Genomic DNA, 12,781 nt, shown 5'->3' with positions numbered 1-12,781 from the left:
GTGGGCCGCCTCACCGGGCTGGCGGGTGGGCTGGAGGCGCTGGCAGCAGCGGGGGCCATGCGGTGCCGCCACCGGGCGCAGGTGCTGGGGCGGGTGCCCTCCCTCGGGGGTGGCTCAGGTTTCCAGGCCGCGGTGGGGGCCGCTGGGCTGGCACCAGATGCTCCAGCCCCACCGGGGCTTTGTTCGAAGCAGTTTCCTTTTGGCTCAGCCGTGCCGCCCTCCCCTTGGCACCCGGCCCACGGCGCGGGGGGAGCCGGCGGCACAACCCCAGCCTCTGCTCGCACCCCCAGCCACAACCAGCCCGGCTGCGGGCTCCCGTGCAGCTCGTCCGCCCTGGTGCCTGGCGGTAAGTCACCCTCTCCCCCCCTTGGCCTGCCAGCTGCCCCCCGGGTCGGGGTGGCGTGGTGGTGGCCCCTGTGCCCATCCCTCCTCGGCGCCGGCGCGGGCAACGGAATCCCAAAAGCAGCTGTCCCCGCTGTGCCCAGCTGCCCTGGGGTTTCGTTACCCGCGCTCCCGCCCCCGCCTCGCCCCATGTGCCCCTGCACCCCGCTGCCCGCCGCCCCGCGCTGGGCCAGGGGCGAGAGCCGCCTGCCCCGCTCCAGCCCCTCTGTGGGGCCAGGGCAGCGCATGGGGGCCACGCTGGGAGAAGGGGGGTGTCGGGATGGGGGTCACTGGCGCCCAGCCTCGCAGCTCAGACCTCCACGCCGGGGCTGGGGGCTCTCTGCTGCTCTCGTGCCCCTGACGGCTAAAAATAGCAGCTTGCTTCCTGGGGACTAACCGCCTGGGCGAGCGTGCCGAGCGGCAGCTGGCGTGGATGTGGCCACCTTCACCAGAGTGGTGCTGGTCACGAGATGCTGTATGTGCTTCCTGCTGCCTCCGGCCCGCGCCACGCTCTCCCTGGTGCCCGGCGGCCCCCCAGTGCTGGCAGGGGTGAGCAGTGCCCGGGCAGGATCCGTCCCCTAGAGAGAGACAGCTTTGGAATGACACGATCACTCCCGCTGAGCAGGCAGCCAGAGAGCCATCGGGGATGTCGTGTCTGTCCAAAGCTCTTTCCGAGAGCACCCCCTCCCCCGGGCCACTGTGCTGCCAGGCCTCGTGTGGGCTGCCTGTGGGGACCCCCGGCACTCTGGGGATGGGGACGGATCCAGCCTTGGACCCCACCCCAAGTGGTGACACGAGGTTGGAGTGTGCTCCCAGCCCGTGCCGGCGCGTCCCCTCTGGCCAGCTGGGCAGGGGTCGTGGGTGGCTCCTGCCCTGCAGACAGTCAGCAGTTGGTCTGGTGTGAGCAGGATTCTCAGATCACCTCTTGGCTGTGGGTGGTGCAGGGAGCACCCCGCCATGGCACGGCCCCGCAACGCTGCGGGGGACACCCAGGGCTGCGGGTTTGCCAAGGCTGGGGGCTGTAGCCCCTGGGCTTTAGAGCCCACGGAGCCCCAGGACGATTTGCTGTGTTTCTGGCAGAGGCCACGCGATGAGCTGTGCTGCCAGGATCTGCCCTCGCCCTGGCCCTGCCAGCGCACAAGCCCTGGAGGAACCGGTTTGGGCCCTGCAGGCAGAGCGCCCCCCCCCCCCCTCCAGCCTCATGGGGACAGGAAGGGAAGGGCAGGTCCCCAGCTCCGCGGGGACACATGCTCCCTGCTGCTGGTGGGACGTGGTTTTGGCGCTTCCTGATACGCACTCCTCACCGAGCAGGCCTGGTGGCATGGGGCTGGGGCACGCCGGGCCCTCGTCCCTGTCCCCGGATCAGAGCTGGCTTCTACTCCAGCCCCAGGGGGAGCCATATCGGTCGCTGCCTGCCTGTCTGCACTGTTCGGGGAGCCAGGCAGCTTTGTGGGCCCTCCACTCTTTCAGATCTATGCTTGAGATGCTACTGCTGTGGAGGAGCTCGGATCTGCACGTGTAATCAAGACCGCAATGGCACGATCTAATCGTTTCCAGCTCCTTCCTCACGGGGCTGATGAGTGGGATGCTTTGCTAATGTGCTAGGCAGGAGGGCAGCTCCTGGCACCCATCCTTCCTGCTGGGACCAGCAGAGCAGCCAGAGCTGGGGCAGCAAGCAGGCTCAGAGGAGGGCACAGCAGGGAGGGCACCCACAGCTGCTCATTGTCCTTCGCTGTGCAGAGCTCAGTTGCCTCACAAGTGCAGGTGAGGCTCCTCAACCATCTTGTCACACCCTAGCCAAGCCCTGGGCGCCTCAAGGGTGGCAAGGCTGAAATGGCAAGCCTGGGCCTGGCAGTTACTCTGTGCCCACAGCCAGGGTCTTCTGGTCCATCCAAAACCACCCGCCCGCCACGGCCCAGGGCTGCCAAACCTGCCCACGGGGCCCCTTGCTGCCCTGTGGCTCCCGGCAGCCCAGGGGCAGCTGCTGGCACTCAGCTGCACTTGCTGCCCGGGCAGCCCGTCTCCTGTGCAGTGGCAGCGGCTGCCTGGGCCTGTCCAGCCCTGGCACAGTCTCTGGCGCTCCTGCTTCTGCTCAGCAGCCAGTGGCTTCGGTTCTGGGCCCCCTTAGCGCCTGGGGACCGGCAGGAGCAGCCCAGAGGGGGCTGAGGAGCAGTGCCCCCTCCCCTCCGGGCTGGAGCTGCCCCTGGTCCCCAGCCCAGGGCTGCGGGGGGGCAGCGCTCCGCCCTGCTGGTTGTTGGCCCCGCAGCCTCCCCTCAGGGTGCCACCGCTGGCCCTCCGGCGGCCAGGCCATGCTGGCAGGAGGCTGTGCCGGGGCCGGTGAGGGACTGGGGCCTCCCCAGAGGCCTTTGCGGAGGGCGGCAGTGCCGGGGCACACACCCTGCCGAGCCCCACCGCGCTCCTCAGGCACCGGGCACCCCGGCCCGCCGCACCCACCATGGCGGCCCGGCCCTGCCCGCCGCGCACATCATGGCGGCCCCGCGCCCACCGCCCCCAAGATGGCGGCCAAGCCCCGCCCGGCCCGCCCACGCCCAAGATGGCCGCCGGGGAGCACCGCGCGCCGCGCCCAAGATGGCGGCAACCTGCGACCGCGGGCGTGTGAGCGGGCCGGTGATGTCACTTCCGGCGGACAGCGGCGGAAGCGGCGGCCATGGAGGCGGGCGAGGACAGGCCCGAGGTGGCGGCGACGCTGCGGGCTCTGAACGGGGCGCTGGGTCGGCCCGCCGCGCTGTGGGTGAAGGAGAGTGGCGCCCGCAACCTGCGGCACCGGGACTTCCTGGCGCCGCGGGCCGCGCTGAGCGCCGCCTTCCCCGGGGGGCAGGTAGGCCGCGGCGGCGTGGGTCAGGCCGCGGCCAGGGCCTGCGGGCTGGGCCCGGTACGGTACGGGCCTGACTCTGCCGTCTCGCCCGGCAGGTGCCCGCTGACGTCGTGGCGGGAGTGACGTCACTGCGCGGCCCGGGGGTGCTGCCGGTGCGGGGCTGCGGGCACACGCCGGCGGGGCTGGCAGTGCAGCTGCGGCGCCCCGAGGCCTTCCGGCGCCTGCTGGGGCCCCCGCCCGGCCCGGCCCCGGCCCCGGCGGCGCAGGGGGGGGTGGTGGTGCTGCACTGCCCGGCCCTGCGTGGCCCCGCCGCCCTGCGGCTCCGGCACCTCCGCCCGCTCCTGCTGGCCGACCACCTGGCCCAGCTGCTGCGCACCCAGGGGTGAGTGCCACACCGCTGCCAGCGCCCCCCTCCCCCTATGCCGCAGGGTCGGCTGCCAGCGCCCCCCTCTCCCTATCCCGCAGGGTTGGCGTCTGCCTGGTCCCTGCCCTGGCTGAGGAGGGTGACCGGGAGCTCCTACGGCAGCTCCACGTCGACTGGCCCTCTGGCTCCGGTGGCTCGTCCCTCCCTGACGCTGTCTTGGCCTTGAAGCGAGCGCTAAGCCGGTGCCCCTGTGCCACAGCCTGTGAGCGGGGGCTGGACGCAGCCGTGCTGCCCGAGGATGTCATCTGTAAAGTGCACTTGAAGAGCTTCATGGAGCAGCAGGGCTTGGTGGGCTATGACCCCAATCTAGATGTCCTTCTGGGTGAGCCTCATAGTAGCTCTAGTGTGACAGCAGGGGGACAAATGGCTGCGAACAGGCCTGTTTCCTTTTTTTCCTGATTGGTTTTACAGAAAATAAGGGGGTGGTGATGTGTGTGTTGGATCCAAATTGCCTTCTCCTCTTACTCCCCTTCAGTCTGGTTAGAGCCAGAAATGCAGCCAGCCTGGGGCAGACCAGATAGTGGGGGGTGGCTAACCTTTTGTAGCCCACTCTGACTGTCCTTCCTTCTTTCAGTGACAGAGGGGAAGCTGTGGTCCCTGGCTGAGCTGCAGCAAGCCGTTCTGCAGTGCACGGTGAGTAACTGCAGCGCTGCCTGCCTCTCGCTTCCCGGACATCATTCCCTTACGTCATGCAATAGCATTTGAGCTCCCTGCTGTGCTCTGTTGCAGGCTGGAGGCCAAGGGAGCTGCTGCAGCATCATACACGTGGTGAGCTGTGAGGAGGAATTCCAGCAGCAGCAGCTGGATCTGCTCTGGAGGATTTTGGATCCGGGAGCCCACACGGCTTTGCAGGTGAGGAACCTCTGACCCTCCTCACTGTGGCCCCCAGTACCCTTGCGCTCGGCCAGGTTCCTTCAATCCCCACAGCAAATGCTGAGGCCCTTGTGAGGCTTCCCTTTCCCTTGGTGGCCTCCCCACACTCCTGCCAAGCCATGAAGCAGCATCTCGGCCCTTGGGATTTCAGTCCTAAGGAAGGGGGGCAGGAGAAGACCGCAGTGACACAGTGAGAACAGAGCTGGTTTTAGTCTGGTTCTCCTGCACTGTATTTTGGTGGAGGTCTGGAGTCTGACCTAAGCCCTGGCCTCTCCCCTCTCTTTCAGAAACACCTTGTCTGTGGGCCAGTGAAGGTGACAAACCCCCCATCGCCCATCGGGGCAGAGCAGTACTTTCAGTAAGTTGGTGTGTAGCAAGGTGCCTGCCAAGGCTCCCTGTGCTCTGTCTGGCCCCGTGGGCGCACAGGCAGCCACCCCGCAACACTGAGCGAGCTGGTGGTGCACAGAGTTCTGTGCAGTCCATCCATTCTGCTTTTCCTTGGCCTCAGGGTTGTTTCAAGAGGACTGGAGGTGCGGGATGGAGCCCCCAGGGCCCTCCCCAGTTGCAGTGGCCTCCTCCAGCTTCTGGCCCTCAGTTCTGCCAGAGGGCTGCCAGAAGGGAAGGCAGCTGCAGGGGCCAGGTGCTGCAGTGGTGCAGGACGGTGTCTCCCTGCCTTCACGCATTAGCAACAGCCCTGGCATGGGGGTGGCCCTTTCTCAGCCAAAAGGCAAAACTTGTCCCCAGTGCAGTGGCTTCCTTGCAGCCCTCTCCAGGCAGCGCCACAAGGGGCTGGCTATGGTGCAGGTGTCCCTGCCCAGCCTGCAGAGGTTTTGTACTGCTTTTGCTTGGCTGGGTTGCTGCTGCAGTTGGGAAGCCCTGAGCAGCCCAAAGGCTGGGGGAGCCCTGGGGCACTCTCTGGGGCCAGCTTAGCCCAGGGGTGGTGGCTGTGAGTGTCTGTGTTCCTCCCAGGCTCCGAAAGTGCCAGATGTACGAAGCTTCTGTGATGAAGTATGGGGAACTTGCGCAAGGTGAGGGTTTGCTCTGTGCCTCCATGCGCAGATGCTGCTCCATCCCCATCTCCACTGCTCCCACGAGTCTCCCCCCTCACCTCCGAGTCTGCAGCCAGTGGGGCTCTCCTCCCCTGCATGGTGCTCCCTCTCCCCTCCCTTATGGAGCCTGGTGCTGAGCCTGCTTGGGCGCAGGCATCTAAACTGCCACGCAGGGCATTGGCGCAGAGCAGCACCTGCAGACGGGGGCCAGGTCTGGGGAAATGTGGTGGTCCCCTGCTGCCACCTGAGCCCCCTGGCCCTAGGGCGGTTCCTGCCTGGGCGCTGGGGGTGACAGTACATTGGAATGGAGCAAGCTGTGTGTGATGCCACTTGTGTTCTCCACAGATGAGGCCTGGACTGAGGTGATTGATACCCTCACGGTGGCTGCCATCAGGTTTGAGATGCTGAGCACTGCTCACCGGAGTCAGGTAGGACAGGGCAGGCGAGCCGTGGGAATGGGGGAGCGGCTTTGGGCTGAGCAGCCTAGACTGTGACTTCTCCCTGCCCTCAGATCACCCTGGACCTGGAGGACAGCAGCATCTCCACAAAGGGAACCAAGAGCGGTGCCTTCGTGATGTACAACTGTGCCCGGCTGGCCACACTCTTCGCCACCTACCAACAGGCCGTGGAGCGGGGTGAGCACCAGCCCCGTGACCCCCCTCTTAACAGTCACTGCTGGGCCATTCCTCACGCACGGAGCCGCAGGGGCTTCTCCGGGTGCAGTAACACTCCCGCCTCCATTCCAGGCACGTACCCACCTCTGCCACCAGCGTCGGAACTGAACTTCTCTTGCCTCCGGGAAGAGGTGAGTGCTGACAAGGGGAATGCAGGGACCTGCACGCCCTCAGCTCTGGTGGTGGATGCTGCTGGCCCAGGAGGATCCAGCCCTCTCTTACACACGTAATCCTTTCACAGGGCGAATGGCTCCTGCTCTTCAACTATCTCCTGCCCTTCCCTGAAGTCCTGCAGCAGGCAGCACAGCTACCGGCACCCACCAAGGGAATCCGGATCACAGCCAACACAGAGACAGTAAGTGCCACGTGCCGTAGCACCCATGGGTGCTGCTCCAACAGTCCTTGCCTAGGGCAAAGCTACATGCTGACAGGGTGCGGCCCACCGGTCAGTGATGCAGGGGTGGTGCCGAGGGAAGAGACTTTAACACCAGTGGGGCTGCTTCTGCTGTGGTTGGGATGGGGCAAGGGCCCAAGGCCGGCCAGACCCTGCCATGCCAGCAGAAGCCGTCTGTCTTGCAGGTGTGCAAGTTCCTGATCCAGCTCAGCATGGATTTCAGCTCCTACTACAACCGGGTGCATGTCCTGGGGGTGAGTTGGACAGCCCAAGCCTGCAGGCTTGCGGCCCTGCAGTCCTTCCTGGGGCTGGACTCCAGTTGTGGGGCAGCTACGTGGGGAATGGGGCTCCAGGGTGCCAGCAGTGTGATGCAGCCCAGCACCAGCCCCTGGATGCATACAGGGGGTGCAGAGGCAGCAGTGCCTCTAGGGCTAGCCTGTCAAGGGGCAGCATGGCCACCAGGCTCAAGTTGCTGCTGGTCTCCCTGCAGGAGCCGTTCCCTCACCTCTTTGACCAGATGTTTGCCCGCCTCCGGCTGCTGGGAGCAGTGAGGGATGTGTTCCACAGCGCGCTGGCGACTCTGCACCTCCCTCCTCTCAGCCAGATCTGAGCCACCACTGAAGGGCTGTGCCGAGGTGCGACAGGCACCAGGACAACATGCCATGAGGGGAAGGACAGGGCACGTCCTCCCTGGCAGGGTGAGGGGCTGCCCCACCGTCGGGCAGGGAGTCGGGACATGCCTCAGCCCCACGCAGGTGCTCCCCGCCGCCCGTGCCATTTGAGGGTTTGGCCGCTCGCCACCTGCAGCTGTGCCGGGCGTGGGCGATGGGCGCCCTGCCACATCCACGCCAGCAGAAGCGAGGACGCCTGTAGCAGCCGGCAAGCCGGGCTGTGGAGTATGAGGGAAGGTGGCACCAGGGACCAGTCACCACAAAGCCAGACACCAACTTTGCTTCACTCAGAGCCATGTATTGAAGGTTGCTCCGTGCTGGCAGGGAGCTGCTGAGGCTCAAGGCTTGCTTGAGCTGGACAAATACACTTGTTGCTGGACAGAGGCCGTGTGTGAGTCTGACCCCAGCAGTGCACCTTGCTCCAGGCAGGGCTGGGGCCACGTGCCGCTGTTTGTCCTTCTCCTTCTCTTGCTGTGCAGGAACAACCCGCTCAGCTCGAGGCAGCGCTCTGGGGGTGGGGTGGCCAAGCCCAGGCTGGCACAGCCCCCCTCGTCCTGCAGGCTGCTGCTGCAGCGGATCTGTGCTCCTGGTGAGCTCCACTCATTTCTGCAGAGTCCCCAGCACCGCGGGGCCCGGGCCATCGCACGGGGCCATGTTGCGGGGAGCAGAAGGCTGCAGCCTGCTGTGTGCCAGACCAGCGCCTGACTAGTCTTGGCCACCCGCGGCCCTCAAGCTTCCAGAGCTGGGCCCTGGTGCTCAGCACCCTCCTGAGCAGGTTGCTCTCTGGGACCAGGGCTGGACAGCCCGGATGTGGGTCCCTCGCACCTTGGGGAGGAGGAGCTTCTCCGGGGCAGGGTGGGCTGATGACCACACTCTATTGCCTGGGGAGCAGCAGGCTTGTCCACGAGGGGTCACATCTGCCTTCTCCCTTGAGAGCACCGGCCTTGAGCACCCCAGATGTGGCTGTGTTGTCTGCGAGGGAGCCGAGCACGCCTGTCCCCTCGAGAGGGGCCACATCGCCATGCAGACTGTGTGACCACATCACAGGGGCTGCGGTGACGGGCAGAGCACAACCGCAGGGTGTGTGCTGCTCACCTGTCCCATTACTGGGGAGCCTCTGGTGGAGGGGGCTCGGGGGGGGCCATGCCACACAGCATCTCCAGGCCCTGCCCGCAGAGCACGCAGTAGTACCGCAGCTGCCCCCCAGCCTCCCTCACCTCCCAGCAGTCCAGCTCGGCCAGGTCAGGCACGTGGAAGAAGGTGGTGCTGAGCTCGTCCAGCTCGCCCGGGTGCCGGTGCCACAGCGTCAGGCGCTGGTCCACGGAGGCAGAGAGCAGCAGGTCTGGCCGCAGCACCCGGATCCCTGTCACGTGGGCAGCGTGGGCACAGGGCCGGGCCACCCGTTCCAGGACGTGCAAGCAGGTCCCCCCTGCGGCCTCTCCCCCGCCCAGGGCCACCTCCAGCAGGCAGACGTGAATGGAGCCATCGTCGCTGCCGCTGGCCACCAGGTAACGTCCCTCCGGCATCTCGCGGATGTGAAGGCTGTTCACACCGCAGCTGTGGGCCATGATGGTGAGCAGCGGTGTGCCCAGGGCTGGGAAAACAGGAGAGTAACTGTCACCTTGGTCAGAGAGAGCAGAGGAGCCACCAGCGTGGCCTCCCTTGGGAGGCAGAGCAGAGCTGCCGGTAGCTGCACCCACCCAGGGGCTGCATCTCTCCCTCTGCTTGCTGCAGGGTGGCCGCCGCCTCCGCGATGGGGCTGGTGATGTCCCAGAAGGCGATGCTGCCATCGGTGGCTGCACTGCACAGGAGGTGCCTCCTAGAAGGGACATGTTGGGGGAGCCTCTGGCCATAGCCCTGTGGCGGGCAGACCCAAGGGTCCCCATCAAGACCCGGGGAAGTGGCAGAACAGCCCCTGCGGACTGACTTCTCCCTTCCCTCCGCCTGCTGAGCTGCTGGCTGCCTTCCCTGCAAGTACAAACACTTCCCAAAGTCTCAGCAGCTGCAGCACAGCGTTCAGGGCTCACCTCTCCCCTCCTGCCCGCGTGTACAGAAACGCTTCCACCTTCAGCACACAGCGCTGGTGGTGAAACGACTCTGCCACCAGCACCAGCTTCCGAGCAGCCTCCAGCAGCCCAAAGACCCTGTGATGGGGCAAGGAGGCAGTTGGCTGTGGGAGAAGCGGGCTCCAAGCACCTCTACCCCCACTTCCCACCATGCGCCATCCTGCTCCCAGCTCCCAGCTGGCTATATCCATGGCAGCAGCCTCTCCTGCAGAGCCTGCTCTGCTCCCATCGCCAGCCCCAGCTCTGCTCTCCCTGCCAGGCCCAGTGACGGCTCCTCACCGGACTGATCCGTCGCTGCAGGCAGCAGCCAGGAACTTCCAGGGCATGGGCAGCTGCTTGGTGCTGGTCCCAGGAATGACTGAGAGGGACATGTACCTGCAGCAGACACATGATGCTTGCTGCCTCAGGATGCCTGCAGCCCCAGGGATGCAGGTGGCCCAGCAGAGCAGCCCAAGCCCAGCGTGGGATGCAACTCTGAGCAGTCAGAGATAACGAGAAAAAGACTGAGCCTTTCCCTAGGCCCAAAGGCCCCTTGAGGCCCAGCCACTGGGCACGGGACACCAGGGGTGCGTGCACAAAGCCACGCTGGCTCCTTCTGCCTCAGCAGGGCCCACAGCCGCACAGAGCAGGTATCCCAGTGGAAACCAGTGCTGTTTCCAATACCTGTCCGGACTGTGGCCACTGCTAACCCTGCCTTGGGCAGGCCCTGAGCATCACCTTGTCTCTGGGTCCATCTTGATGAGCTTGTGCCTGTTCTTCTTCCGCTCCCAGTGCTCGTCCAGGCGGTGGGAGCCCACATGGATGACCTGGCAGGCCACGGCGCTCTCGGAGGCTGGGTCCCTGGCACACAGCAGCCGGTAGCACTCGATCTGTGCCCGGCCACCCGCAGAGAAGAGCAGGACAGACAAGCCCTCATCCCCGAAGCCTTTGTCCCCAGGTCCCACGGAACTGGCCAGCGCTAGAGCCCTCACACTGGAAACATGATCACTGAGCCGGGCAAGGGGCACGGCCACCCGGGAGCACTCGCTGAGCACCAGGATGCAGGCCATGGTGTCCTCACTGCCGGTGACGAAGATGTTAAGGGTGGCATGGCCAGGCACCTCCACCGCCCCCAGACGCCGCACACAGGTGATCTCCCGCCCGTGCAGGGAGGCCAGGAGCACCTGCTGCTCACAGGGCTCGGCGTCACGGTGGTACAGCATCACGTCCCCACACTTGATGAAGGCGAAGGCCTCGGCCAAGGGGCTGCTGTAGTAGCTCCAGGAGCGATGCCCCCCACCGCAGGGGATGCAGTGGAGATTCTCGCCAGTCCTGCTGCTCCACACCACGAAGTTGTCAGCGTGAAAGCCCATCACGAGCAGGTCCCCGTCCGGGGTGAAGCGCAGCTCCTCGATCCACTGCAGCCCTTTGCAGGGCCTGTGCTTCCGCAGAACCTCCAGTTGCTGGTCCCGCAGGCGGAGCTGGCGGTAGACGCCATCCCGGCCGGTGCTGTAGATGTATTCCCCGTGGCAGGTCACCGAGGTAACCCCTGTCTTCCCATGGAGCCCGAAGAGCACGGACACCGGGGCCTCAAGGGGAAGAGCCCCTTTGTGCACCAAGCGAGAGGTCTCCGACTCGCTGCTGGAGCCCTCGCCGCCTGGGTTGGTGCCACTGCAGGTGATGCCAGCGCTTTCCGCAGCCCGGCCCGAGCAGCCGCTGCAGGGGAAAAGGAGGAGGGAGCCACGGCGGTCCCCGCAGAGCAGGAGCCCTGCCCGGGGCAGGAAGGCGGCGCAGGTGTGCCAGCGCTGCCGGCAGGCGGGCAGCAGGTACCGCCCCATCAGCCGCACGCCGGGCGCCCGCCCGGGCCGGTGCGCGACGTCCAGCCACAGCAGCTCCCCGTCGGGCCCGGAGGCCAGGAGGGCGGCGGCGGCGGGGGGCAGCCCGGGCCGGGGGGCCCAGCCCAGCCCCCGCACGGCTCCCTCGAACGGCCGCAGCCGAGCGGCCGCCCCGGGGCGGCTCAGGGCGAACAGGAGGAGGCGACCGTCGCCGCCGGCCAGGGCGCAGAGCGCCTCGTCCCCGCCGGGCAGCGGGGCGGCCGCCAGCACCCCGCGGGGCCCGGCGGCGGCGGCGGGGGGCAGCACGGGCGCCCAGCGCCCCGCCGCCGCCTCGTAGGCCGCCAGCTCGCCCGCCTCGCCCAGCGCCAGCACCCGCCGCGGCCCCGCCAGCAGCACGGCCCGCGGCCGCCCCGGGGCCCCCAGCGGGATCGCGCCCGGCGCCGCACGCCGGGGCCGCCACAGCCGCACGCCGCCGTCGTCGCCGCCCGTGGCCAGGCGGCCGCCGGCGGGCAGCAGGGCCAGGGCGCGCAGGGCCCCCCGGTGCCCGCGCCGCGCCCGCCGCACGCCGCCGCCGCCGTCCCACTCCAGGCAGGCGCCGTCCTCCCCCGCGCTCACCGGGTGCGGCCCCCGCAGCGCCACGGCGGCCACCCGCGCCCCGTGCCCGTAGCACACCAGCAGGCAGGCGCCCGCCCCGCCGCCCGCCCCGTCCCCGTCGCCCAGCTCGCCCACGGCCCAGAGCCGCACGCTGCGGTCCTCGGAGGCGGAGGCCAGCAGCCCCCGCGGCGCCGCGTAGCACAGCGCCAGCACCGCGCCCCGGTGCCCGCGCAGCCGCTGCCGCGGGGCCGCCGCCGCCGCCGCCCGCCACACCACCACGGTCCCCGCCGCCGTGCCGGCCGCCAGCGCCAGCCGCGCCCAGCCCGTCCCCGCCAGCACGGCGCAGCGCAGCGCCCCGGCCCCGCCGCAACTCGCCCGCTGCAGCCAGCGCCCGCCGCCCCGCCACTCGTAGAGCGCCACGGCCCCGCCGCTCAGCGCCAGCGCCAGCCGCCCGCCCGCCGCCCAGCGCGCCTCCCACACGCGCGCCCCCAGTTCCCGCGCCGCGCCGCCGCCGCACGCCGCCAGCTGCGCCCCGCCGCCCGGTCCGCCGGCCCGCACCGCCAGTACCGCCAGCCAGCGCCCGCCGAAGGCCGCCACCCGCCTCGCCGCCCCGGGGCCGCGCTCGGCCCGCAGCCCCAGCACGCTGGCCTCACGCAGCACGCTCCGCCGGCCCGCCGCCGCCGCCGGCCCGCCGCCGCTCAACCGGAACGCCACCACCTCCGGGCCCGTGCCTGCGGGACACCGCGTCAGCCGCCGCCGCCGCCGCCCGGCCCGGCCCATCCCCATCCCCGTCCCCGTCCCGCCGCTCACCCGCCAGCAGCACGTCCCCCGCGAACTCCAGCGCCGTCACCGGCGCCACCAGCGCCACCGACTCCATCTTGCCGCCGCCGCCGCCACCCGGCCCGCCGCCCATTGGCTGAGCCCCGCGCGCCGCTCCCGCCCCGCCTGCTGCCCATTGGCCGCACCCTGCCGCCCCGCCCCCCGAGCACGCGGACGCGGCTCCCG

At 68.5% G+C, this 12,781-nt stretch overlaps 2 protein-coding genes across 3 annotated transcripts; one reads left to right on the top strand and one right to left on the bottom strand.

Annotated features, from left to right (window-relative positions):
• The first annotated feature begins 54 nt into the window (after positions 1–54).
• On the top strand, positions 55–7,683 carry DALRD3 (DALR anticodon binding domain containing 3). Of its 2 annotated transcripts, none has more exons than XM_056336711.1 (13): positions 55–346; positions 3,313–3,599; positions 3,683–3,963; positions 4,216–4,274; positions 4,371–4,493; positions 4,802–4,872; positions 5,484–5,542; positions 5,909–5,991; positions 6,075–6,198; positions 6,310–6,368; positions 6,479–6,592; positions 6,817–6,885; positions 7,122–7,683. In XM_056336711.1, exons 1-13 carry the CDS (start codon positions 158–160, stop codon positions 7,239–7,241), a joined length of 1,638 nt encoding a protein of 545 aa, XP_056192686.1. In that variant the 5' UTR covers positions 55–157; the 3' UTR covers positions 7,242–7,683. The 2 variants fall into 2 exon arrangements, with proteins under 2 accessions (XP_056192686.1, XP_056192687.1); XM_056336712.1 differs by lacking the exon at positions 55–346 and adding an exon at positions 541–3,220.
• Positions 7,580–12,685, bottom strand: WDR6 (WD repeat domain 6). The gene is made up of 6 exons (XM_056336708.1): positions 12,587–12,685; positions 10,086–12,507; positions 9,648–9,743; positions 9,330–9,446; positions 9,003–9,121; positions 7,580–8,896 (listed from the first exon to the last, which is right to left on the bottom strand). Exons 1-6 carry the CDS (start codon positions 12,651–12,653, stop codon positions 8,406–8,408), a joined length of 3,312 nt encoding a protein of 1,103 aa, XP_056192683.1. The 5' UTR covers positions 12,654–12,685; the 3' UTR covers positions 7,580–8,405.
• Between the last annotated feature and the right edge of the window lie 96 nt (positions 12,686–12,781).

This window comes from Falco biarmicus, chromosome 4 (genome assembly GCF_023638135.1).
Source record: "Falco biarmicus isolate bFalBia1 chromosome 4, bFalBia1.pri, whole genome shotgun sequence".
In the NCBI taxonomy this organism is placed as follows: Eukaryota; Metazoa; Chordata; class Aves; order Falconiformes; family Falconidae; genus Falco; species Falco biarmicus.
This window is presented reverse-complemented; position numbering and strand designations above follow the sequence as displayed.